This window comes from Equus asinus, chromosome 30 (genome assembly GCF_041296235.1).
Source record: "Equus asinus isolate D_3611 breed Donkey chromosome 30, EquAss-T2T_v2, whole genome shotgun sequence".
In the NCBI taxonomy this organism is placed as follows: Eukaryota; Metazoa; Chordata; class Mammalia; order Perissodactyla; family Equidae; genus Equus; species Equus asinus.
Genome location: NC_091819.1, coordinates 22881099 through 22908217, shown reverse-complemented (window position 1 = coordinate 22908217; position 27119 = coordinate 22881099). Strand labels below are relative to the sequence as shown.

The following is a 27119-nucleotide window of genomic DNA, read 5'->3' as shown; positions in this document are numbered from 1 at the left end:
ACAGGAGAGTTTTTCTTAAGGATATTTCCTCATCTTAGTGCCAGACTGGTAGGTGGGCCCAGAGTTCATGTATCTCCTGTTGATCTCGGTCTTTTTCCCTTTTTAATGGAACTACCTATTAAATTCTCAGAATTCAATGGGGGACCTTCATTTGGAGCTGTGCTGGTGGCAGCTGACTGCTGAGTCCGCCGGCGCCCTCAGACTCAGCCGAGCTGGCGCCTGGTGTAAGCGGGCGTTGCAGTCGGCTGCTCACTGGGATTTGGGGTTTGATCTCCATCCAGTTACCCCCGTGCTTACTCCTGGGGGGTTAAACATTTGGAACAGTGGCCTGTAGGAAGCACTCAGTAACTGCTGCGTAAGTGCCACTTGGCACCACTTGCTCAGCAGCGTCTGGAATGGAACGTTTTTCCGCTGGCCTTCTTGCCCTGGCTTGTGTGTCTCTTCCTGCCTCTGTTCACTATGATCATCACACTCCCTGCTCCCTCCCAGGCCTTCTCTCTGTGTGAATGATTGCCCTGGAACAGATCTGAACTTGTCAGTTCCCCCACCCTTAAAATCTTCCCATGAGTCCCCATCTCCTACAGAAACGTTTTCCCAGTTTTTATGAGTGTGCAAATGTTTCAGACCCATTTGTGGATCTGTCTGCCTTTTTACTATCTTTAAGAAAATAGTAAGATGATAAGTAATATGGACTGTTTTGTGTTTTATGTATCAGTTGCACAGTATCTGTTTTTTTAAGGGTTATTTTAAAAGGGTATCTGCACGTGCAAGACATTTTTTCAGGTCAACAGCATGCTTGCTGCCAGTGCGAGTTCATGGATTCACAGACCCCCTGTAGTGACTGCTGCCCCCAGGGTTGTGGCCCCCAAAATTGAAGTCAGCTCCTTAGCTTGAATCCCCCCAAAACCCTCTAAGAGCTGGCTCTGTCGGCCTTCTGCAGCCCCTCTGCCACCCATTTTCTCACAGACCACTCATAGCACCTCTGCACACGCATGCACGCACACCCACACTCCGCCCCCCATCTAATTTTTTACAGTCTCAGCAATAGGGAGCTAACTACTAGGGTTCCCAGCACACCACGATATGTCAGTCACATGCCTTTGCTTCCATGGCCCCCTGCTTTTTCGGCTCCTAGCCAACTCAGCAGGTCGCTGCCTCCGAGGAGCCCTCCCAGCATTCTCAGCCTTGCATCACCCTGGCATCTCTCTGGTGTAGACTTGGTCCTGTGTTCAAGTTTGCCTTCATATATCTGACTCTCGGTCAAGACCGAGCTGCTTTCTCAAGGGCGGAACCTGTCTGTCCAACCTCACTGTGATATGTGGCATGTCGGATGCTCAGCGTATGTTGGAAACAATCTGTCGCTTCTTTATCCAGCGGGCATTCACTGGATGTGGGTGGAACAGGGGCAGGCTCTTTCTTGATTGGATGAAGACTTAGCGTAGAACCCATGGTACTCCTGAACTGCATGTATTTGACATGTGTTGGGAGACGCTTAGAGCGAGGCCCCTTGTAATCACCTGGGGTGAGATGGACTGTGCTGGCAGTAGATGTGAATAGAACACTGCCTGTTGCTGGGCTGTCTGCATCCCTGTTCCCTTCTAGGGAGGGAAGAGAATTACCCTCTTTCCTCTCAGGTGGTAATCTCTCTCCCAGAGTGTGCAGTCTTGGCTTTTGGTCACAGGAGGGACATGTGACCCCAGAGAGGCCTGTTGACTCTAGATGGGAACGACTCGAGAATGAGGCCTGGAGGCCGTGGTCGGGTTCCAGCAGTGGTTGAGAACCAGATTGTCAACCGATCTTTTTTTAAAAAGGAAAATATTTTTCTCTTAAAGCATCTGCAGTCCCAGCTGTATTTTAAGTGTAGATCTGCTAGAAGTAAGTACTTTACCAACAGTAATACTATATTTCATATTAGAAACTTGACATTTTCCTATTTATGTTAATCTTGATTAATCTGGATAAGCCAAATCCTCTTTGCTCTATTGGGTGGTTCTTTCAAGGGAGAACTGATTTCTTAACTAAAACTGGATTTCTTTAGGAATTCCGAGAAATCTCTTACCTCAAGAAACTGAAGATCAAAAAGCAGGACCGGATATTCCCCCCAGAGACCAGCGCCCCAGCGGCAGCAGCACCCCCGCCCTCCGCGGTCTCAGCACCCGCCACTGTGAACGCCTCTGCTCTGCCAGGTACAGCTGCAGGGCTGGCTGCAGGCGGCGTGGGCTGGGGCCCTGATCTTGCGGGGAAGAGGGTGTCCTTCTGGATTCTCTGTCTGTGGATCTGATGGGGAAGCCCTGCCCTGCTTCTCCCCTCCGGCAGCAGGAGGAGGAGGTCTGGGAGGGGGGCCCCTAAGAAAGCCAGGTAGGCAGCCTTGCCTGGAGTGGCGTTCAGAATATCCTGCCCGACTTTGCACCACGGAGCATCTTTCCAGGTCTTGCTCCCCTGCTTCCAGGCAGCCCTGTACCCATCAGTCATCCTCATCCTGCTGTGTTGCTTGGGTCTCTGTTGCATACCAGCGGAGACCTGCTGTGTGTGTTGTCAGCACAGGGAGTTACTGATCCGTAGTGGTGGGAAATGCTCCATGCCAACGAAGACAGGTCAGTTTGTGTTTTTCTGGCAGGAGAAACCCACCGCTTTGTTTACTCAGACACATGGAATAGGCTAATGCTTAGGGCCACAGTTTGACGGGTGGAGGACGAAGGTCTGTCCCTGAACGTGAGACCGTTAGTGACCTCCTTCTGTACCCCGGAGAGGGACGTGTGGATGTTCGTCCTGAGTCCACTCCGCTGCTTGCATCCTGGGTCCACAGGCACATGTTGCGGGCCGGGCGGGGTCAGCCCCTGCTCTGGGGATCCCTCCTGCTTTCCCCTCACTTACGATTCACACAAACTGAGTGACTTTGTTCCCCATGCAGACCTCTGCCCGTTTCAGTGAAAGTCTGTCAGGGTCCCCAGTTGTTTGCTCTCACTTGGAGGGTGTCTCCCTACAGCATATCTTGTTCCAGAAAAGTGTAACCAGCACAACATTCCCATTTGCCACAAACAAAGGCACAGCCTCTCCCGGGGCTTCCTGCCCTGTGGTCAGGGCTGGACACCTACAATGCAATGCCAGGGTCCTTTCTGCCCGGCATCAGTTGTCTCAGCTCAGTGTGACCATGCTGACCCAAGCTTTGAGTGGCTGACGAGTCTGGTTTTTTAATACGGGGTTCATCAATAAGTATTGCATAAGAACTGCCGTTTATTTTTAGCTGTAAAGAGGGAGCAGAGTAATAGTAGGAATTGGGAGTTCATGTGCCCACCCCTTGTTGTCCCATCGCACTGCCCAGCCTCCTGGTCCCCTCTGCCCAAATGCAGCCTCCCTAGTCTGCCTGTGGAGCAGTCCCAGGAGCCCCCGTCTACCCCGGATCACGGGTGGCAAGGCTGGCCTGTGGGTCGAGCAGCGTGATTGCGGGGTTTCTGCCCCACCTGGTCCTGTCTGTGCCGAGGGATGAGCACAGGTTCTCAGGGGCAGTTTCCTGTCCTCTGCTTTCCTGCTTGCCCCTTACATCTGTCTTCAGAGACTTTTCCCTCAGGAGAAGCTGGTCGGAGCGGGGTGCTGAGGCTGTCCAGGGGCCCTGCAGCCTTCCTGGGGAGCCGCCCTGCCTGATGATCCTGTCTTTCATCCCAGACAAGCCGTTATCCAACATGAAGATCCTGACTCTTGGGAAGCTCTCCCGGAACAAGGATGAAGTGAAGGCCACGATCGAGAAACTGGGGGGAAAGTTGACAGGCACAGCCAGCAAGGCCTCCCTGTGCATCAGTACCCAAAGTGAGTTTAATCTTGTTTGTAAGACAGAGAGAGTGCTGTGTCTCTCACGATTGTGATGAGGATGCAGTGAGGTGAAGTGCTGAGCACGGTGTCTGACACACAGAGGGCACTCAAGCAAATCTGTCTCTTATCAGCATCATCCTTGAGGTTCTTAGGAAGGGAAGCCAGCTTGTACTTGGCATCGCTGCTCCATGTTGTGTGTGTTCACACGTGTCTTCTGTTTCCAGCTAAGGCTGTAGCTGACTGTTCTCACACCTAGCACTAATCCATGAGATGGTGGTGGGTTTGCTGCCAAAATAGAAGTTCACAGCTTAAGTTTGTTTGGAAAATGCAGAGTTAAAGGAACGTAAACAGGTTTCTTTGCAGGCTGATCATGCTGACGGCCGTGTGAGTCTCCGAGACCAGACAGATCGTATACGGCATTTCCCGTGTGAATTTGGCTTCAGGGTCCTTTTTCTGTGGAATGCCTAGTGACATCTCATTCCATGGAATGGTTTGGAGAAGGTGGCACTAACTCACACCTTAGAGAAGGGGGAATGTGGCTGATATGAAACGGCTGTTGAGTTAAGCCCATGTGCACTAGATTTGGAGGGAAAGGAAAGCTGTGTGTGATGAGGTTTGGAAGTACTCGGTAAATATGATGCTAGTAATTTGAGCTTTAGGTTTAGTTTTAAACTTATTGTTTAGTTTTGGTTTTTTTTTCCTTTTGATTTGAACAGAGGAGGTGGAAAAGATGAATAAAAAGATGGAGGAAGTGAAAGAGGCCAACCTCTGCGTTGTGTCTGAGGATTTCCTGCAGGACGTCTCCACCTCCACCAAGAGCCTTCAGGAGTTGCTCTCAGCCCACATCTTGTCTCCCTGGGGGGCCGAGGTGAAAGCGGAGCCTGTGGAAGTAGCGGCCCCAAGAGGGAAGTCAGGGGCAGCGCTCTCCAAGAAGAGCAAGGGCCCTGTCAAGGAGGAAGGTGAGGCCCCACCCGGAGGGCCAGACCCAGGGGTGCCAGTGGCCCCATTCTGCTATGGGTCGTGGGCCTATCCCAGGCCAGCTGGGTCTCTGCCCTTGTGGAGCCTTGCCCTTTGTGCACCTGAAAGGGGCTCTTGAATGCTGCCGCGAACAACTCTCTGAATTCGTTTTCCCCGGCCCAGGATGGTGGGTGCAGATGCAAGAGAAACAGCTCACTTGCCTTGCGTCTACCTTCCCCTTAACTCTAATTTAATGTTTTTGTTTCTCCATTCCCTTCCAAGGAAGCAACAAATCTGAAAAGAGAATGAAATTAACCCTTAAAGGAGGAGCAGCTGTCGATCCTGATTCTGGTGAGCAGAGCGGGCTGTGCTCACCCAGTTCGTTAGGAGACCGGGTGGGAGGGAGCCTCCCCAGTCCTGGGAGTGCACGCCTCCTGTGGGGAACCTCCCGAAGGTGGTGGTCACACATCCAGGCAGTTGTGGGCCCCGCACCTGGGGACCCCCTTCTCCCTGGGCGCCCTGGCCCCTCTGTGGGGGAGAAAACTGTAGGAGCTTTTTCTGCAACAGGTCTGGAACATTCTGCACACGTCCTGGAGAAGGGTGGGAAGGTCTTCAGCGCCACCCTCGGCCTGGTGGACATCGTGAAAGGAACCAACTCCTATTACAAGCTGCAGCTGCTGGAGGATGACAAGGAAAGCAGGTGCGTCCTGGGGGCAGGAGAGTGTCTGCGAGGCGTGCTGGTTCATGCAGTGCTGTCAGCCTCATGAGACCGGTACCTGGCGAATTCAGTCTCCTCCCAGCAAACACGGGGTCCACGCCTTTAATGAGAGAGGGAAGAAGCCATCCCCCCAGACGGCCTTGCTCTCCTGCGTCCCGTCCTGCCCTCCTCACAGGATGCCATGTCTCGTCTTCTCCCACCTTTCTTTTCTTGTAGCCACTAGAAGAATCTAGATTTTCTGATACCTTTACCTGTGTTTTAAAACTTCTGAAGCAAATAGTTTAGCAGGAACTAAACGTTACTCTTTAATGTTACTTCAAACACCCCAGTTACTAAAGATGTTTGAGTTTGCTTTTTTTATTATTATTATAAATATGGTGCACTAGGCCAGGGCTCTTTCTGGGATGCTGAGGGGCTGGGCGGGCTTCTCCCATCCACACCCTTCAGGCAGGGTTGTCTTCACCTCAGAGCTGATGGTCCCTCAGTACAGCCAGCATGGCCTGGGAGCTGTGGAGCTGGAAAGGTGTGTGGAAGGACCTCTCACTAAATTCTGATGGTGAAAAAACATTTGGAAAAAGTTATTGTCATATGTTAAACTGGACCGTTTCTTTTTAGCAAATGAAAACAATGTACCTGTTAGAACTCCAGGAGATCCCAAAAGCTTTACTAGTTGAAAGGCAAACCTCCGTGAAAATGGTAACCCTAGTCAGTGGTGCCTCAGTTTGGAAGCACTAATGGCCCGTCTTCAGCTTTTCACCAGACTTTGCACGTAAAAGGTGGACATCAGAATTGACTGTAAAAGAGTACAGAGTATCTGGTTGGCTACTTGAAGTTTGTGAAAAAATAAACCCTATATCATTTAGTTTATTACCTAGGCTTGTCAGAGATTTCAAATTCAAAAAATGGTTTTTTACTTGTAAAACATACGTCCTAAAAGCTAGATGTACATTGTAGTACAAGAGAAGGAATACAGTTTTTGTAGAAATATACAGGGGACCTTAAACTGTTAAATGACAGGTAGTGAGAATGAAATTGTCCACCACCAGCAACAGAGACTCTAATGGGGAATGTGGGCGTGTACGGTCTTCTGGTGGCTTAGATTTATTGTTTTTTAGAGTGAAAGGGTAGTGTGGGCTGTTAGGATCAGAAAATTTTTTCAGGCTAGGTCAGCATGGCGTCTTACAAACATTTCCATGGAAGGAAACCCAGCAGAGAAGGAATTTATATGCCTCTGGGCAGCAACCCAGAAAACCAGCAGGAAGCCCCAAATTTTCTTTGAACTCTGGTTTTATCTTAAAAATGCATACAAATCTTGTGTTTGGGTTTCTGGTATATCTGTACTTACTAGATGGAAAATTTAACTTATGCATTACGTTATTTCCACTGAGAAAAATTAATGCACCCTAAGTTAGGCACCTAGGGTACCATACCTGTGAATGTGCCTAGACTGAGATGGAAACTAAAAATGATAGCCTGGGTCTGTAGGCTGACCCTGTGTGCCACTGTCCACCCCTGCAGTTTCATCACGTCTTGGCCTCTGATCTGAGCCAAAAGTTTGTCATTATTTTTAGGGTATATCATTAATGGTTGCATTACCTTGAACATGTGATTTCCAGACGATACTTGGTGTTATTTCTTTGGGGAGAGGAATTGGATGTTTCTATGTAAAAGGCCTAGAGGCCCCAGGATTGGCTCCTCAAGCGTGGCTGCCAGATCCAAGCTTAACCTGTTCTTTGTTACTCTTTATAGTGCCTTTGCCAATATGATTTGAAAGGGCGTTCTTTAATTATTTTAAACTTACTGTAACCCTCAGTTTAGAAGTAAAATAAAGTTCCTGATTGTCATATGGGTTCCTTTTGTTTCTCGGTGTCAGTCACCATCATTTTTGGGTGTTTGCAGTTCTTTCGTGCCCAAGCGCAAAGGCGGGGAAGGGAAATTCATCCTGACCTGTGACCAGCTGACCCGCAAATTTGTAGCTGATGCTCTACCTCTCCCCCCACAGGTACTGGATATTCAGGTCCTGGGGCCGTGTGGGCACAGTGATTGGTAGTAACAAGCGGGAGCAGATGCCGTCCAAGGAGGATGCCATTGAGCACTTTATGAAATTGTACGAAGAGAAAACTGGGAATGCCTGGCACTCCAAAAACTTCACAAAGTATCCCAAAAAGTTCTACCCTCTGGAGATTGACTACGGCCAGGTAAGCACTTCCTGTTCTTAGCCCATCTAGTTCTAAGAAAAGGAAGGGAGACCATGTTTACAAAACACGCTGTGGATCACATGGTGTCACTGGTGAATGCTACCAAATGTGTAAAGAATTAATACCAGTCCTTAAACACTTCCCAAGTCATTATATGAGACCAGTATTACCCCGATACCAAAGCCAGACAGAGACATCACAAGAAAACCAAAGACCAATATTTCTATGATTATAGATGCAAAATCTTCAACAAAATACTAACAAACTGAATCAAGCAACATGTAAAGATTCATATACTGTGACCGAGTGGGATTTATCCCAGGAATGCAAGGTTGGTGCAACATCAAAATCAAGCAGTGTCGTATAGCGTGTGAATAGCATAAAGGACAAAAGTCACATGGGCATCCTAGTAGACACAGAAAAGGCATTTAATACAATCCAGCACCCTCCATGAATAAAAGCCACACCATGAAATATGAGACTTTTTTTTTTTTTAAAGATCGACACCTGAGCTAACATCTGCTGCCAATCTTTTTTTTTTCTTCTCCCTAAAGCCTCCCATACACAGTTGTATATTCTTGTTGTTGGTCCTTCTGGTTCTGCTATGCAGGATGCCGCCTCAGCATGGCTTCATGAGTGGTGCCATGTCTGCATCCAGGATCTGAACCAGCGAAAACCCAGACTGCCAAAGCAGAGCGTGCAAACTTAACTGCTCAGCCACAGGGCTGGCCCCAAAGTATGAGAGCTTGATGAGAATAATTTTAGCATTTTTAAGACCATCAAAGAGGGGAAGGCTTTGAAGTTCTCCCTAAACAGAACTGGGAGTAACACATGGATTTCAGATAGGGCTTCTTATCTGAACCTGTGTTTCATCATGGATCGTGTGACCTGGTTTATCATCAAGATAGAATTATAGTGACTTGACATGCTCTGCCAGGTCACCGGTTTTGGGGGGTGGGGTCTATTTTGAGGTATAATTGACATTTAACATTGTATTAGTTTCATGTGTACAACATAATGATTTGATATTTATATATATCGTGAAATGATCACAAGTCTAGCTAACATCCATCACCATATATAGTTATAAAATTTCTTTTCTTGTGATAACTTTTAAGATCTCCTCTCTTAGCAACTTTCAAATATGCAGTGCAGTATTAACTGTGGTCACCATGCTGTACATCACAGCCCTCTGGCTTATTATTTACTTTTTAAATTTTACTTTACTATTATTTTTTATTTTACTTTACTATTATTTTTTAATTACTTAATATTTAATTATTATTTTACTGTATGTTTTTTACTTTACTATTATTACCATTATATACTTATTATTACCATCTTCCAGTTGGTACCTTTTGACCACCTTCACCTGTTTTGCCCACCCCTCACCTCTGGCAACCACTAGTCTGTCTCTGTGTGATTGAGCTCCTGGGTTTGTTTTTTGAGGCCGGGAGGGAAGTTGAACTGCATGTAAGTGAGATTGTACGGTATTTGTCGTCCTCTGTCTGACTTATCTCACTTAGCATAATGCCCTCAGGGTCCATCCATGTTGTTGCAAATGGCAGGATCTCGTTCTTTTTTATGGCTGAATAATAATGTGTTCTCTGTATTTTCCACATTTTCTTTATCCATCTAGGGGTGCTTAGGTTGTTTCCATGTCTTGGCTGTTATAAATAATGCTGCTATGAACGTGGGGGTGCAGATATCAAGATAGTGATTTTGTTTCCATTGGATAAATACCCACGAGTGGAATTGCTGGATCATATGATAGTTCTAGTTCTGATTTTTTGAGGAACCTCCATACAGTTTTCCATAGTGGCTGCACCAATTTACATTCCCACCAACAGTACACAGGGCTCCCTTTTCTCCACATCCTCGCCGACACTTCTCTCTCGTCTTTTTGAAAATAGCCATTCTAACAGGTGTGAGGTGATATTTCATTGTGGTTTTGATCTGCATTTCCCTGATGATTAGTGATGTTGAGCATCTTTTCATGTACCTGTTGGCCATCCTTATGTCTTTGGAAAAATATCTATTCAAATCCTCTGTCCATTTTTCAATCACATTGTTTGGTTTTTTTGCTGTTGGATTGTATGAGTTCTTTATATATTTTGGATATTAGTCCCTTATTAAATATATGATTCGCAATTATTTTCTCCCATCCAGTAGGTTGCCTTTTCATTTTGTTGATGGTTTTCTTTGCTATGCAAATAGGTCACAATTTTTAATTCCAAATTACTTCTTACTAATTTCCTAATATCTCTCTTATCTCTATTTGTAGCTTGGCCATCTCCCTGCATACATTACCCAACAGTTTTCAGTTGTCTTTTGGCTATTTTTGTGGCCATTTTGTTTTAACAAAATACCTGCCTTATTCTTGTCAAAACCTATTAACTTACATAATCAGGGAAAAAATACACATTTATTTTGCAGGAGAAAGATTTGTAGATGGGTACAGATTTTTTTTTTTTTTTTTAGGTTGGCACCTGAGCTAACAACTCTTGCCAATCTTTTTTTTTTTTCTCCCTGCTTTTTTTTTCCCCATATCCCCCCAGTATATATATATATATAGTTATATATATATAGTCTATATATAGTTGTAGGTCCTTCTAGTTGTGGCATGTGGGACGCCACCTCACCATGGCCTGATGAGCAGTGCCATGTCCGTGCCCAGGATCCGAACCAGCAAAACCCTGGGCCACTGAAGCGGAGTGCACAAACTTAACCACTCGGCCACGAGGCCGGCCCTAGATGAGTACAGATTTTAATTCCAAATCTTTGAGGCCTAGCATGTCTCAAAGGTGGAATTCTTTAGTTTCTAGAAAGTGTCATGAGTTCTCAGCACTGAGATCAGAATTTAACTGTTGTCTAATATTGAGGTAGAGACCTTGGACTTTAGGGTTGGAGAGACTTGATCTGACTCAGCAGTGCCCCCTACTGAGTTAGTTTTCCAATTTCAAAAATGTATCTGTTTTCGAAATTTTTGAGAAAGACAAAGGTACGAAAAATAAAAATCATCCAAGATTAACCACAAAGTCACGGTATGTGTCTTTCTTCAGTCTTCTTTCATTTCACGGGTACTTCTTCCCACAATAAAATTGGAGTCTTTCCTTCCGTACTGTGTTGCGCCCACCTGCTCTGTGCCTTAATGTACCAGGAATGTTCCCCATGTCTTCTAGAACGGTGCTATCCAAGAAAAATATGTGAGCACCTATGCAGTTTTAAATATTTTAGTAGCTACATTTTACAAAAACAAAAACACTGCAATGAATACTAGGAATTTATGTAACCCAGGACATCCAGAGTATATTATCATTTCACTATGTAGTTATCAATAAAATTATTGAGATATTTTACATTCTTTTTTTTTTTTTTTACCAAATCTTTGAAATCTGGTGTATTTTTAATCCTTACAGCACATCTCCATTTAGACTAACTGCATTTTAAAACCAGTGGCCGCTGTGTTAAACTGCACTGACCCAGAGCATCGTTTCTTAAGGTTATATGGAATTCCATGCTGTGGATGGCCGTGATTCTTAATTTACCAAACACACCCCCCCCTCTCACCCCCCAAATTAGGCATTTAGATTATCTCCAGGTATTTGTTTATAATAATGCTGAAATACATATAAACATCTGTGTACCTGTGTGATTATTACCATTAGAGATGGAGTTGCTGGTCACAGAGTATGTGCATTGAAATAAGGCTTTTAACACATTGATCGTTTTGCCTTCCAGTGAAGTTATCACCAGAGGACAAGAGTGCATTGAAGACTCAGTGTTTCCGCATTAAGAGTAGATCTGGTGATGTTGACAACCCCAGCCATGAGCACTGACACAGCACGGGTTCCTCTGCAGCTTAGTGAAGCCAGGCAGATTCCAGGATCAGAGCCCAGTGCCCGGCACCGTCACTCAAAACAAATACCAAACACTGTTAGTTGCTAGGAACACTGATGGACAGCACAGTCCCTGCCCTCGTGAGGTTCAAGAGCGAGAAGAGTTAGGGCATTTTCAATACCGTGTGGTCTTGGCTTAGCCTGCGTTCTCCAGATAGCAGGAGTAAAGTCTTGTGCTATTAGTTTATTAAGAAGTGCAGTCCCAGGGCGCAGGGGGTGGGTTGGAGGGGTGAGGCAGGAGGGGACAGAGGGTTAACGCTGGGATGTGCTCTGACATTGTCCAGCTGCCTGGCAGGAAGTGGGACTGGCCACTTGATCCTTTGGACTACAGAGAAGGCTGTACGAACTTAGTCTTACAGTTGCCCCAGGGGTGAGGCAGTGCAGGAGAGAGGGAGGAAAATTTGTCCAGTGTCCCCTTGGTCCAAGGTTCACCCTCACAGATGCCCAGAATTTCTGGGCTGGACATGAGTAGGCACTGGGCAGCTTCCCAGGCAGGGCACCAGCAGCCCCAGTGTGGGAGGCAATCATTAGGAAGTGGTGAGGGTGCAAGGGGAGTGCTAGTCTGCACAGAGCTGGCTGCTGCTCTGGCGTCTGGAATAAGAATCTGGAGCAGCCAGGAGGACGTAGGGGTACTCAGAAAGTGTCTGATCCCTTTGCAAACTCACACATGCCCCTTCTGGCAGCTGCTGCCCGAACCTTTCTGATGAATGCTCAGCCTTTTTCTTTTTTTTTTCTTGAGGAAGATTAACCCTGAGCTAACATCTGTGCCAGTCTTCCTCTGTTTTATATGTAGGTCACTGCCACAGCGTGGCTGCTGGTGCATGGTATACTTCCACACTTGGGAACCGAACCCAGGCCGCCAAAATGGAGCACACCAAACAACCACTAGGCCTCAGGGCCGGCCCCCAACACTCAGCCTTTTTTGCTGGTGGCGCTCCATCGTACATCCTTTATCTGCAGCCCAGACCCCAAAACAACACGACCACTTTGCTTGGGTTGTTTAATTGGGCCTCTTACTGATTTTCTTTTTCCTGTAATGTACCCTTTTCCCTAAAGGATGAAGAGGCGGTGAAGAAGCTGACGCTAAACCCTGGCACCAAGTCCAAGCTCCCCAAGCCGGTGCAGGAGCTCATTAAGATGATCTTTGATGTGGAAAGTATGAAGAAAGCCATGGTGGAGTATGAGGTTATTGCACATTTGTTTGATCTGAGCTGTCGCGGGGGTTGACAATTAAAGGGCTGAGCTGCTGGCGAGCTTGGGGCTGCTCTCCTTGGGTATCGGCTTTTCTTGCAAATCCTTCAGCCTGAGACAGATCTGGCAGGAGTGCTGGGGCCTGAGCACTTGGTGCTCTGCAAAGGATGGTTGGACTTGCTGTGAAATGGATGGTGTGTTGGGGAGAGCTGGCCCCTGGTCCGCAGTCTCCTTGCTCTTATCTCCTTGTTGCCATGGTGGGTGTGTAGGCATCCTTCTGTGGCCCAACCAGACGGGCCAGCGGAGTTGTCATGGGAAGTCCAGGACGTGGCCCCCTTAACTGTAAAAGAGCCTCCGTGACCAGCCTTGACAGAAGTGCAGAGAACTGACACCTGCTTCATCGAATAAAATCTGCACCAGCTGTTTGTAGGAAGAGGATGGGGGTGGGGGTGATGGTGGTTGGATTAGTCATGCTCCTCCCTGGGGCAGAATAGTGGGGACCACAGGCCAAGGCCAGGCATCCCCATTTGTTCTCCATCCTGTCTCCCCTGGGAGATGAGTGCAGAAGGGCCTTTTGTTCTTGCCCCTGGCGTCAGAGCTCTTGCGCGCTGACCTGGGGCTTCCGAGCACAGATGGCCCAGGTGCTGCTGGTATCTGGCTGGCAGACACTCTCCCTGCTTCCCCACCCGCTGAGCCCAGACACTGCACACTGCTGTGAGAAACGAGCAGGGACGAGTGAAGAGGGCGAGAGGTGCAGATCAGTCTTGGCCCTTCCACCCCTTCTCCGAGGGCTTGCTTCCCACGTCCTTTCTAAGAGGCTGCCGGCCAGTCTGGGAGAAGGGGACGGGGGACAAAACTGGGTGGGGTAAGCCACTGGCAGCCTCTTCCTCCTCAGCCCCGTGCCTCCTTCTGGAGCTCGGCCCACAGGCCTGCTCACGGCTCGACTGTGAGGTTGAGAACAGGGTGTCCCATTACACCCTAGCCGTCCCCAACGGGTGTGAAAATGGCCAGGGCCTTTCGTCCTTCCGGTATAAATGGATACGTAACCCGGCTTCTGTCTGGGCGCTCTGACTAGTGTGAACAACTTTGATGGGCCCACTGAGAATGTGGGCGTGTGAGGAAGAGGGGGAGCAATGTGCTGCGGGCGGGAGAGGGTCTCCTTTCCATTAGTGTTTTAAAAGAAACGCCTCCCGCGTCATCTCGTTTGTCTGTGCTTCATAGAACCTGTCAGCTATTGTCAGACCCAAGTCTCTTCCTGTGAAATGACCTTTTTCTGTTGGTTTCCACCCAGAAGAGTAACTAGTTTTGCAGGAGAAAATGGCCGGGGCCTGCTGCCAGAGCGGGCTGGAAGGCAGCCTGTGGGGACGGTGGGAAGCAGGGTGCCTGCTGCAGCCTGACGGGTCCACGTGGGCTTGGGTGACCAGGTGGGGGGGCCCTGGTGCCCATGTGAGGAAGGCGAGTCCGCACCAGAGCAGAGAGGGCTGGGCGCTCCCTTGGCGGCGAGGAGAGGATGTGTGCCGTGTCCACAGAAGGCTCCCTCTGGCACGGCTGTGGCTCGCGTGGCCGCGCCATCCCCAGGCAGCAGGCTGCACCCGGGTTTCTGTCCGGGCATGGGGGCGGCTTGTGCTGACGGAGCCCTTCTCTCTTCTTGTGGTCTCTGTGTGCTTTGAGGGTGTAGGTTAGAGAGACCAGGTCTTGTCTTTAAAACAAACACCAGAGTTACAGACGCGGTGCATACTGCTGCCTTCAAGGCATCCCCTCCCTGGTCGCGCTGCTCTCACTCACGGCACCCGGAGAGCTCCTGCTGGGCGCTCGCCTCAGAGCCGATTGATGACCAGTCCCTTCTAAAGCCAGCTGCTCTCCTCGTTCTTGGCTTCAACTGTTTAACTCTTTCCAGAAACAGGGTCTCCCCGCAGCACGGGGACAGTGTTATGGGTAAAGAGGCAGATGTGCCACAGCTCGTGGTCCTTACGGGACGCTGTTGCCGCTGGCCCCTGCTTGGTGCCTGAGGAGCTGCAAGCCCTTTCGCATCATATTTAATTTAACCGCCAGAGTGGTTCTGTTTCTCGGATGCCTCTTGAGCGCGGTCCCTGTCCCAGGCACTGCAGACGCCGGCGGTGCAGAGAGGGATCAGGTGCCGTCTTGGGCCCGGGAGCTCGGAAGGGTCCATTGGGAATGGCCCGGAGACAGAGTCAGGATGCAGAGTGCGGGGTCCACTGTGCACAGATGTGCGAGGGGGCCGAGCAAGCAACACAGGCAGGGTCGCTCCCAGAGGGAGCGGGTGCCTTTTGAGGAAGGTGGCCCCGTTTTGCGGATGGGAAACCGAGGCTGAGAGCAGACGCACCACCAGCTAACTGGTAGCCCAGCTGCCTGGCCGTAGATCTCACCCTTTTCCTCCACACCATGTTGCCTCTGTTGAGGGTGGTTCCCAGGGCGTTGTGGGCAGTAGCAGTGTTGCTGGAACAGTGCTCAGCCTTTTGGGGTAAGTGATTTGAAAGGGGCAGCATTGATTCAAATATAAATATGTGTGTTCAGGAGTGTGTCCTTTTAAAATGATTGTCACCATTTGATGGCTCTTGTTTTCGGGCTGGGAACTGCCTTGGCTCTGAGACCCTGGGAAGGCCACCTGGGCTCACCCTCATCCTCGCTTTGGAATTCGATGGGAATTGTGCCATATCTTCTAGAAGGGCTGGGCTCTTTCAAACTGCGCGCAGGCCCTGGTTGGCGTATTCCTGCAGTAGATGAAGTGAGTCAGAATCTCCCCTCACACAGACTCCTGTCCCCACAGTGAGGGTCAGGCTGCAGACTCTGGAGCTGGGGCCGTGGTCTTCCCAGGAGGACCAGGCAGCCTTCTGACTGCATCCGTTGGGGACCCAGGAGGCGGGGAGTGCTCAGTGCACTTCTCTGTCTTCATGCTGCACCGTGCCCACCTTTCAAAGGGAAAACCCCCTGTGTCCTCAGATTGACCTTCAGAAGATGCCCTTGGGGAAGCTGAGCAAGAGGCAGATCCAGGCCGCCTACTCCATCCTCAGTGAGGTCCAGCAGGTAAGCAGGGCTGACCGTCCTCCCAGCTGCCCGCGGGTCCCCAGCCCACCTCCCGTCGGGTTACAGCAGTACATTTACTCAAGGTTAATGAACTAGACGTACTGAGCCATGGTTCATGACGGTTTAGATTTCTTTCAACTCAACAATTATTGAATTGTTGAAAAGTATGACTAATGCCTGCCACTTGCAAAAGGCGGTCACAAAACTAATGCATTAGCAATGTTTTCAAGATCGGATATGTAATAAGCTCCCTATAAGTTGATGAGGAATTTGGTTCTCCTACCTGATGAAAATGTTCTGATTTTATCTTGTGTGTCCTTAAGAGTTAGGCTGAGTTTATTTTGCAGTTACTAGGAAATCATCGAATCGAAAGCTAAATATTTTCTTACTTTAGTTCATGTTCATTCCACAACAGCTTATCTACCAAGGTCCCCTCTGGTCCCCAGAGCCTTCGAGCTGCACCCTGAGGGGCTGGAGGGTTCCGCTTGTATTTGGGGTGGGTTGCAGGCCTGGCTCGTGGAAGAAGAAAGCACACAGGAAGCTGAAGTGGGGCTGGGAACGTGGACGTTGTGGCTGGTGCTGGAGAAGAGGCCCTGAAACGTGGCAGTTAATCCGGTTACAGCGGGTCCCGAGCAGTGACCTCTTTCTTTGTTACCCACTGGCTGAGACCTGAAAGGCTTTCCTGAGCCCAGGCTCTGCCCTGTTCCAGAATCCCCAGCTAGAAGGTCTGGGATGGGGTCCTTACCATTGCACAGAGTGAACTTAGCACAGACAGATTTACAGGCTGGAGAAAGGCCTGTGTCACAGTGAGAAGTAGACATGGGGCCTCTGGCCTACAGGGTGCCAGCTCATTGCTCCTTTACCATCGTGTGGTCACCCAGAATGTCTGCCAAGCATGCAGGGTCCCAGTGGTCCAGCTTCTCCATCTATTCATGCATCTATTGAGTGCCTTCTGTGTCTAGAGCACTAACTGGCACTGTGGCAGGAAGGGGAGCTTATTAGCCTTTCTGTGGCAGGCCACCTGGACCTCCAGGTGTGATAAAAAGGACCTCCCTGCTTTAAAGGTAAAAGTCAGTGGATGAAGGGGGGCCTGACTGAATTTTATAGCAATAGGGTTTTTCCCCTTGCAGCGTTTTATTATGAAAAGTCTTCAAACATACAAAAAGTGGGAAGAATCTTAGAGCAATTCCCGTGAACCCACCGCCTAGATGCTACAGTTAACATTGTGCATAGCACTCGGCGGGCTTTATAGGTCCATAATTACACTGTTTGTACAGATGAAATTTTGTATGGGAAGCCGATTGTGTGCTGAGCCACACAGTGTAAGGATGGGAATCCTGCTGAGTTGTGTGACACCAGCAGGAAGCTGGTCTCGCGAGAATTTCCCTGCGTCTGCTGGCTCATGCACACACGAGGCTACCTGGGGACTCCACTGCACACCCCCCTGCCAGAGGAGAAAGCCCGGCCCAGTGTAGGGGGCTCGGAGCTGCTGCCTCAGTCTGTTGCCTCTGTCCCCTCCCCTACAGGCGCTGTCCCAGGGCAGCGGCGACTCCCAGATCCTGGATCTCTCAAACCGCTTCTACACCCTGATCCCCCACGACTTTGGGATGAAGAAGCCTCCGCTCCTGAACAACACAGACAGTGTGCAGGTAGCGCCGATGTGCAGGAGGGAGCCGCGGGCCTGGGCATTGCTCCCCGCGACTGTCCCTCCACGTCATGATCCCTGAGGGCAGGGGCCGGTGCTGGAGGGGCCGCCTCTGCACCCTCGTTTTCCGGTGGGGTTTCTACCCACATTGGTGGAGACAGCCTACAGGCAAAATTGATGGGTTTCCCCCCCCATTCTGTCACATCAGTCTGGGGAAGAGAGCCATGTGCGCAGGAGAGCCTGTCCTCTTAACCGCATGTCCCTCCCTGCTCTCCCTCCCCGCCTCACAAGGGAGCCAGTGGTAGGTCCCCACCTGTCACCAGTGTGTGCAAGGGGAAAGGCAGTTCTCGCCATAGCCGTGTAGCTTCTGCTTCTCCCTCCCCCAGGGAGCAAGAAGTCCTCAGGAGCGTTCACTATGAACGACAGATGACAAGCTGGGAGACCCCCCTTCACTGTCTCTTTGGGCCGTCATCTGCATTTGGGTTTTCTGTGCCAAAATGGGAGGGCAAGTCTCTCCCTCACCTTGGTACCTCGCTCAGGTTTTTCTTTTTGTTCATCCAGGCCAAGGTGGAAATGCTGGACAACCTGCTGGACATCGAAGTGGCCTACAGCCTGCTCAGGGGTGGGTCTGATGATAGCAGCAAGGACCCAATTGACGTCAACTATGAGAAGCTCAAAACTGACATTAAGGTAACAGGGCCTGCCCTTTCTGGAGCATCCTGACTGCTCATCCCAGGAGCAGCGGTCCCCACACTCAAGTGTATGTCAGGATCTCCTGCAGAGCTTCTTAAAACAGGTTGCTGGGGCCCGAGAGTTGGCCTTCTGACAAGGTCCCAGATGTTGCTGCTGGTGGTCCTTTGAGACCCTCGGAGCATTTCACCTATAAATAAGCCCTTGTTTGCAAGGCAGCCTGCTGAGCCGGGGCCTCAGTTTGCTGGAGAGGCTGGTTTTTGAGGGGCCTTACAGAAAGTTCTTTACTCCTTAACGTAGAGAGGATCTCTGTTTTTGGAGACGCTTAGGCATGGACTCTGGAAGGTTTGTTACTGGTATTCCGTGTCAGAAGTGGAAAGCTGTAGTAAAAATGCAGTGCCCGGGCTCACCTTGTCTGGAGGTGAAGTGGCCGCGTTGGTGCACACGGGCCTTGAGCCTCATTGTATCGGATGCTTGGGCAGCAATCACCCTGCTGGCGCCAACTGGGAGGCCTTTTTGCTTCAGCTCTGAGCTTGCGCGGCCCCAAGCCTGGTCTCCTCCCGTGTGCCTACCTCCCTCAGTCCCTGCCTCCTCCCCTGCACTGCTCCAGGGTTCAAGTGCTCCCGAGTCTGGAGGCCTGGGACGGTGGGTTTATGTCCCTGAGAATGGCCTTTGCCCCTTGCTTGGGACGAATCCAAGCTCTGTGGGTCTGTGCAGGCTGAGGCCCCAAATGTCACTTGTTTTGTCCCTGGGGTACCTTCTTGATGGCAATGCTGTGGGTGGCATGGTCCTTTGTGAAGGGTTGTTATTCTCTCTCTTTACAATTCTGAAACCCTTTAATTAAGAGGCTATGAGGAAGACCAGAATTCCTGGATTTTCTGGACTTTGGGTAGGAATATGAAAATATAGGAGAACACACGTAGCGTTTCTCAGAACACGCTTACGTCTGTTTAGTATTGAAGACATCCACCGGTTGATGGGTATTTAGTGGGTGGATGCTCTGAGCCGCAGTGTGTGTGGCCCTGAGGCTTCAGAAGAGGCGGAGCCGTCCTCCCCTCCTCAGAACCCCTGTAGCTGATCGCATCCCTGCTGCCCTGATCGCAAGTCTTGGGCCGTGGGACTCTCCCAGCCCACGTGTTCTAACTCTGAGGAGCTGGACCGTTACCTGGGAGCCAGCTCCTGGTTCTGGAGGCTCCCTGTTCACAGTGAGCCCCATATTTCTAGCTTTCCTGATATCCCAAAGACAGAAGGAACGCTGGGATCCTCTCACAGCCCAAACAGGGAAGAAGCCGATGCCCGAGGACGTGGGACCGCTGGCCCGGCACACGGCCTGTCTTGGTCCTGCCTGGGCTGCTTTGATGGCCGCGGTGTCGATCTGTGCGTTGGCTGAGCCTGTGATTGTTCCTCCTGTCTCCAGGGGTCTCCTTTGCTCTAATTCCAAGACACCTTTCTTGTAGGTGGTGGACAAAGATTCCGAGGAAGCCGAGACCATCAGGAAGTACGTAAAGAACACGCACGCGACCACACACAATGCGTATGACCTGGAAGTCGTTGATGTAAGAACCTCTTGTCCCTCCATCCCCTTTATGACCTGCCACTCCTTCCCTGCTCCTCCTTCCAGCCTGGCCGACGTACAAAGGAGCAGTTTGCTTTAAATAACCTGAGGAAGTGACTCATGTAGTTGTTGAGCAGAAAAATTAGCAGTCTTACGGTTTTGAGGTGGCTTTTTATCCTGTTTTAAAGGACATTTCCTATCCCAAAAGCTAGTTTTAGAATCAGAAGATACTATCTGAGATCCAAAATAAAGTGTTTCCGGCGTGCATCTGCTACAGGTGGTTTTCACGTTAATAGCTGGTCTCTGCCAGACGGGACCTTGGCTGGCCGTGTTGCTCCATCCCAGCCGGATTGGAACACCTTATGTACTGCAGCAGATCTTAAGGTTTCTAGCTCTGGGGACACCTGGTCGCCTCCTCTGTCTAGTCAGATCTTTCCTTTAACCAGAGTAACCCATGGCTTCTTTCGTCTCTCTCCTTTATTTATTCCCGCCACCAGATCTTTAAGATAGAGCGCGAAGGGGAGAGCCAGCGTTACAAGCCCTTTAAGCAGCTGCATAACCGGAGGCTGCTGTGGCACGGCTCCAGGACCACCAACTTTGCTGGGATCCTGTCCCAGGGTCTCCGGATAGCCCCACCTGAAGCGCCTGTGGTAAGTGCCTGGCCTGGGGAGGTGTGGGGCCGGCATTGCCCGTCTCTGCGGTTATCTCCGTAAAGCTTTACAGATCCTTAGGTAGAAGTGCTCCGGCCCCAGTGAGGAAGGGGCCTGTTTAAGAGGTGGGCGTTGGCTCAGCTGTGGCTGACGGGTGGCTGTCGCCAGGCATTCCTCCCCAGACCCTCAGCCAGAGCCCCAGACAGTGCTTTCACCTCCGTTCTACTAACCCTAAGTCTGTCGATGGTGTGGCTGCACACAGATAGAGCCTGGGTTCTGGAACAAAGGAAGTAAAGTGTCCGGGCCCCGCTGTGAATGCTAATTGGCGTGTTGACATGCAAAAAACAGACTTTGGCCACAGGCCAGGCTGGGTTCAGAGCTGCCTCTGCCACTGCCCAGCTGGCAGCCTGCAGGAGTTTCACTGTCCTTCTCAGGAGAATATGGTGATAAACGAGGAAAGCCCTACCCAGACACGGGGGTCGTTATGTCCCTTACGGGATTATAGAAGTGACCAGCTGGACAGGACCTTAGAGGTGGCCTTCAAGCCTCTCATCTTAACAGTTGTGAAAAGTGAGAAGCGAAGAGGTTTAATGACTTGCCGGTGTGTGTAGTAACGTGTGACTTGGGCAAATGGCCTAACCAACCTCTCTGCAGCTTGAGTTTCGCTTACAAAAGGGAGCACAAAGACTAGGCGGCACGCTGGGGCGTTCACAGTGCCCGGCACTAGTCTAAGCGTTTACGAACTCATTTAAATTTTTCACAACCGCCCCCTGAGGTTCTTTTCCCCAGTTCAGAGAAGAAAGTGGGGTCCAGAGAGATTAAGGAACTTCTTGCGGCCCCTCGGTGCCTGGCGGAAGTGGGATCTGAACAGCCTGGCTTGTGAGCTCAGGCCTCGAAGCCCCCTCTCGGGGCGCTGGTGTCGGCCCTCAGGAAACAGACAGAGCTGTAACTTCCCATTAGAGGGTTTTCAACTGTGCTTTTTCCGACCCTCCAGACAGGCTACATGTTTGGTAAAGGGATCTATTTCGCTGACATGGTCTCCAAGAGCGCCAACTACTGCCACACGTCTCAGGGAGACCCGATAGGCTTAATCTTGCTGGGGGAAGTTGCCCTTGGGAACATGTGAGTACGCCTGGCTTTGGGGCTGGGGCCACTTGATGGGGATGGATGGGTGGGCTGTAGGGAGGAGAACTCCCCTTGGCTGGGAGGTGGCCCTGGGAATTCCCCACCAAATTATGGGACCCAACAGTTAGGTGGCAGGTGGCAGAAAGCAGTTTGAGTGAAGTGAACGAGGGGGATAGAAGAATCCTCAGGAAACCCAAGGCTGGGAGCACAGCCAGGCCTTGGCGGGAGCTGTGGGCTGGGAAGCAGAGGTTGGCTTGCACAAAGGGTGGTCGCCCCGCAGCGCCCCTCCCCCTGCTGATGTTTAGATTTTCTGTTTGAGATCAACTGAGATCAAACTGGAGTCTCCATCCCAGTTGCAGACTCCGCGCAGAGGACATCTGACTGATCCAGCTTGGACTGGGTGTCCACCTTGCTCCTGTCAACTGTGACTCGAAGAGCAGGGTTACGTAATAGGCCAGGGATCATGGACCAGACAGAAACTTCCAGAATGGGCAGCCACATCTCTAAACCAGCCCTTTCCTTGAAAATACCCCCGTAGCAGTGATCACTGACACAAACTCTGTTCAAGAAGGACTGTCCCTTCAGTTTTGGGAGCCGGAGTAGGGGGCGCTCCTAGCAGGGCAGTCAGACTGGGTTCTCTGGGTGCTCATCTCGTCTTGTCACTTGACCTTGTTCTACTAATCAGACTTTGGTTTGAGGGCCTGGTGTCCTCGGGGCTCTTCTGAGACTGTCCTGTCTCAAACAGGTATGAACTGAAGCATGCGTCACACATCAGCAAGTTACCCAAGGGCAAGCACAGCGTCAAAGGTAATGTGCTTCCAAAGCTGCTGCTGCAGCCGCGCATCCTGGACAGCATGGGGAGGGAGCTGTCTTCCCCAAAAAGGCTGCCTTCCTGTGGCTAGCTGTTGAATGGCTGGAGGTTCATTAAAAACAGTCTCACTCTCTGTGGCTGCAGCTAGTACCGCGAATGCCCTAGAGCAGAGGCTCAGTTCGAGCCCAGTAGCGCTGGCTGTGGGTTTTAACCTGACTCAGCTCCAGCACTGAGGGACCTCTGGTGGCATGGTGGTACCCGGAGCATCTTGGATTGCTGGAGCCCAGAGCACCTGATAGTTTAGGGCCTCCAACTGCCTGGCTGAAGTGACTGCTTGGCAGAAATATGATCCTATGGTGGGGGAAGGGGGGTGCTCCTATTATTAAAATCAGTCAAGGCGGATGCCCTGGGAACTTGATTTATAACCTGCAGTTTTCTGTCTGGAAGGACGAAGCGTGGAATTTGTGTGTCTTTAAAATGAACACATAGACCCAATGTAAAATCGATCTCATGACCCTGGAACATTTTCAACGTCCCCTCTCAGAATTCATGTCTCTTGGTGTCTTCTTTTATGCAGGTTTGGGCAAAACCACCCCTGACCCCTCAGCCAGTGTTACTATGGATGGCGTGGAGGTGCCCCTGGGGACTGGGATTTCCTCAGGGGTGAGCGACACCTGCCTGCTGTATAATGAGTATCCTTTTACAAGTGTGCGTGCTGCACGAGCCCGCGGGGATGTCCTGGGTCTGTCGAGCCACTTGTATGCAGCCAGTTTACCTGGGGCGGACTGAGGAGAGACCATCCTGTCATGTGTCTCCTGGCGAGCAGTTCCCCCTCAGTGGTCTCTCCCCACCTGGTTAAGCCTCGTTCACAGGGTGTGACCAGCGCCCACATCCCACCAGCTGGGGGCAGCACGGGCACCCTCCATTGTAAGGCCGTTGGCTCCTTGACACGCTTCCCTCCAGGTACATTGTCTACGATATTGCTCAGGTAAATCTGAAGTATCTTCTGAAGCTGAAGTTCAATTTTAAGACGTCCCTCTGGTGAACTGTGAGGGGTGGCTTCGTCGCGGCCCAGTGGCTCTGGTATGAATTTGCCTGCTGGCTGTGCCCTGGCTCACTGGGCGGGCGCCTCGGCGGCGCTGCCGAGGGATGGTCCTTTCACGGAGTCTCCTTAGAAAGGGTTTTATATCAACACTCGGTCTCATGTGAAGCGGTTTTTCCCAGCTTTTCAAATCCCTTGTTTGTGTTGGTCGGGGGAGGGGGGTGGGGGGAGGGGGTTGTTTGGGGTTTTCCCTGCCAGCCATAACCCTGGTAGGTACAACTGACAGTAGAGGAAAAGTTGGGAAGACGTTGGGGGGTTTTTTTGTCTAGACTAGTCCTGTGGAAAGAACCGAGCCACGTTAGCACGTCCGCCTTCCTGGTTTCCCACAGAAGGAAAAAATCTCCCGCCCTTATTTCTAAGTGTTTGTCTTTAGTTTTGATTCTGGAAAAATGTTAAGCATTTATTTTGAGGTAAAAATAAAAACTAATTTCATACTATTTAGATTTTCTTTTGCAATTTTTGTCACCCTTTTAGCTGTTTTTGGTGGGGGGTGGGGAGACCAAAAGGAGGAACATGAACAATTTCTCATACTTACAAACAAAAAGCGCTTACCTTTTCTAGAGACTCTTGAACATGGAAGCTCTCAGAGTATGTGGACTAGTACATTAAAGTTGTGTTTGAAATTGTCGACTTTTCCTATGAGCAGTTTTGTCTTCCAAATTAAAACCATATCGCCGATATACAAGGTTTAATAGTAGTTCTCAACTAAAATGGAAACAGCTTCCATATGTGTGTTTAGTCTCATTCTGACTGCAGAGCTGGGTAATCTTCAGTTTCAGGGTCCGGTATCTGTGAAACCCCAGGATGGGCCAGGCAGCCAACAGCACTGCCCAGTGGGCACGCCCATCTGAGTGGCAGGAACCCAGATGCCAAGCGTAGGGAGACACTCCTGCTTTTCTTCAGCTCATCGGATACACTGCAGTGATAAACCTCTTGTGTCGGCCTGTTCTGGTCTATGGAGAATCACTGTACATACACCGTATTGCCTCAGAGTGCCGTGCATTTGAGAATGGCGCTTAAATGTCTACATTTCAGTTCCCTGAAAGCCAGGATGGTCCCTACAACACTGTTGACCTTTTAGAGAAGGAGAATGGGAAGTGTAGGCCAGAAAGCAGAGCCACGGGCAAGAGGAGGCAGCAAAGTGAGCTGATGTCTCAAATCCGAAAGTTACACTGGGTTCTGTGGTGAGGGAAACAAAGGACAGACATCATTCGAGGCAAGAAAGAAGGAAAACAAGTTTTCTCTGAGTTGAGCCACATTTAAATGATGATAACCACAGGTGCACTTTATGAACTGTGGCTATGTCCTGTAGTCCCCATGCAGTTAACAAACTGAGGACCATACAGGCCCAAGCTTAGGTCTTAGATATCAGATACAGAAACGTGGGCACGTCCACTTGATAAGAATAGAGTCCTTGTCTTTTTTCACTGCCTTTAACTTTTGGTGAAAATCTTTATTTGGCACCTTTGACCCGAGACCCACCCCCCACCCCAATTTTCCAGCCATTCGGTAAGGCTCTCAGGCTCCCTGACCCTGAGCACTCTATTCTTCCCGCTTCTCATCAGCGCAGAGAAGGGCGGTCACCTCACAGTGCCTGATCAAAGTATTTTGGGGTTGGAGTGGTCACTCACTGGGTTCCCTGTAATCAAACTGATTTCTTTCTTAAAGAGAGATTCACATTTCTGAATCCATTTTTTTCTTCTAAAAGGGAACCTACCGTATTATGTTTCAGTATTCACATTTTGGGTTGCTTTCTTCACTTTAAAAAATGTAAGTCCTGGGGGCCGGCCCCGTGGCCAAGTGGTTGAGTTCGCGCACTCTGCTTTGGCAGCCCAGGGTTTCGCCAGTTCGTATCCTGGGCACGGACATGGAACTGCTCATCAGGCCATGCTGAGGCAGTGTCTCACATGCCACAACTAGAAGGACCCACACCTAAAAATATGCAACTATGTACCAGGGGACTTTGGGGAGAAAAAGGAAAAATAAAATCTTTTTTAAAAAAAGAAAAACAAATGTAAGTCCTCTCTCCACATGGCAGCTAAAATGCGTGCACTTAATTTAGAAATTTTTCAAACAGCTTGCACAGAAACATGGGGCGCTCAGGGAGAGGAGGCGCTGCCCTCCCTCCGGCCTCTGCCTGGAAACACCGTTGGCTCACTCTCTAGACCACACCGTTCCACACAGCCGCACGCGCACCTGTATAAATATTCGAAGCAGAGGCGCCACAGGGGACTCCAGTGTGTTGACCGGTGGCCTCTGCTCTGGCAGTGCTCTCACTTCACTAAGGACATTGATCTCTTTGGGAGGAGGACAGTCCTTCGGCATCCTGGAGCGCTTCCTTGAAGCGGCTGTTGCATGGTGTGTCTGGAACTTCACCCTGGGCTGAGCCTCAGGCACTGCTTCAGGCAGTCCCCTGAAATCCGGTCGCCTGGCCCCTGGTGCACGCGTAGGACGTACTTTGTGTGTTAAGTATTCACACTGAAAGCCTGTGAGGTGCGTTGTCCTTCTCCGAAACCTGGCATTGTAACAGTCTTGCACCGTGTAACCATGTTTCAGTCAACGACAGACCGCACGTGTGACGGTGGTCCCATAAGATTAGTCCCACAGCCTCAGTGTGTGGCAGGCTGTACCATCCAGGTTTGTGTAAGTGCACTCCGGGATATTTGCAGAGCAACCAAATTGCCTAACAACACATTTCTCAGAACGAATCCCCGTTGTCAAGAGACACATGGCCATGTTGAGATCTCAGTATCAGGAGTGGTTTGTCTTTGACCTGTTGGCTGGTTTTGTTACACTCCAGTGTCACCTAGGTACTTCAGGGATTTCACATTTCCTGAAGTGATAGTACAGCCTTTCCCTTAAATTGTCTCAATTCCCAAAAGATTGGGAATTGTTTTTTCAAGGAGCAGTGTCTCCACCACTTCTCCAGGCAGGGTCTTTGAACTGCTGATTCAGTGGGGGCCACGGCTGGTCTGGCGAGCGAGGTCTGGTGCAGGGATGAACAGCATCCCCCTGCCCCCTTCGCTTCCGCCATTTAACCTCTGCGTAGAAGGTTAGCAGCCTCTATTTGCCCGTTTTTCTGGTTTAAGAGAGCAGTGCCAGTTTTCTCATTGTTCACTAGTCTCTGGGAAATCTAGGTTAAAAGAAGATACGTTCTTGGAGACTCATTTTAAAATGAAAAAATGTGGTGTGTAAACATTTTCCCCACCGGGGCCTTGGCCCTTGTGTAGAAGTTGCCGACTAGTGGACGGTGCCGGTATTGGGGACACCTGGATGTTAGCACGGTGGGCACGGTGGGCCCGAGGGGAGCCGTCCACTGCCGAGCTGTTCACAGCCTTGCTTCTGACCGAGGAGCTCATTTCACAACACAGCAAGTGCAGCAGTGGGCTCGTGCCCTTGAATTAACGGGTTTTGCCACACCCAGAAGTGGCCTAATTAAAAGGTGGAATGCCTCTTAATGGTGCCAGTTGTGAGACAACACCCTGAAGGGGTGGGGTTCCATCTTACGGGATCTAGTATAGGCTTTAAATCAGAGACCAATTATGTGGTGCTGTCCCCTGCAGCCACAGTGCATGGGTCTAGGAACCAAGGGGTAGAGAGGGAGGTGCTCCTCTCACTAGTACCACATCTCATCCCCACCCAGAGGTTTTGCTTCCCCTGCTCGAGCTCTGCTGGTCGGGAGGTCTCAGTCCCTCAGGGAGCAATGCTTCCCCTGGGAGACAGGCG

At 50.2% G+C, this 27119-nt stretch overlaps 1 protein-coding gene across 1 annotated transcript in view; it reads left to right on the top strand.

The window, feature by feature from the left end:
• PARP1 (poly(ADP-ribose) polymerase 1) overlaps positions 1-23830 on the top strand; it is a 53093-nt gene extending 29263 nt beyond the window's left edge. The window contains exons 8-23 of the mRNA XM_044762758.2: positions 2039-2186; positions 3664-3804; positions 4524-4766; positions 5047-5115; positions 5332-5464; positions 7485-7680; positions 12636-12764; positions 15732-15815; positions 17342-17464; positions 18022-18150; positions 19608-19706; positions 20203-20355; positions 21350-21477; positions 22226-22287; positions 22869-22983; positions 23255-23830. Of these exons, the coding sequence (XP_044618693.2) occupies positions 2039-2186; positions 3664-3804; positions 4524-4766; positions 5047-5115; positions 5332-5464; positions 7485-7680; positions 12636-12764; positions 15732-15815; positions 17342-17464; positions 18022-18150; positions 19608-19706; positions 20203-20355; positions 21350-21477; positions 22226-22287; positions 22869-22983; positions 23255-23336 (2034 nt within the window). The 3' untranslated portion in view covers positions 23337-23830. The remainder of the gene's footprint in view (positions 1-2038; positions 2187-3663; positions 3805-4523; positions 4767-5046; positions 5116-5331; positions 5465-7484; positions 7681-12635; positions 12765-15731; positions 15816-17341; positions 17465-18021; positions 18151-19607; positions 19707-20202; positions 20356-21349; positions 21478-22225; positions 22288-22868; positions 22984-23254) is intronic.
• Positions 23831-27119: the final 3289 nt, after the last annotated feature.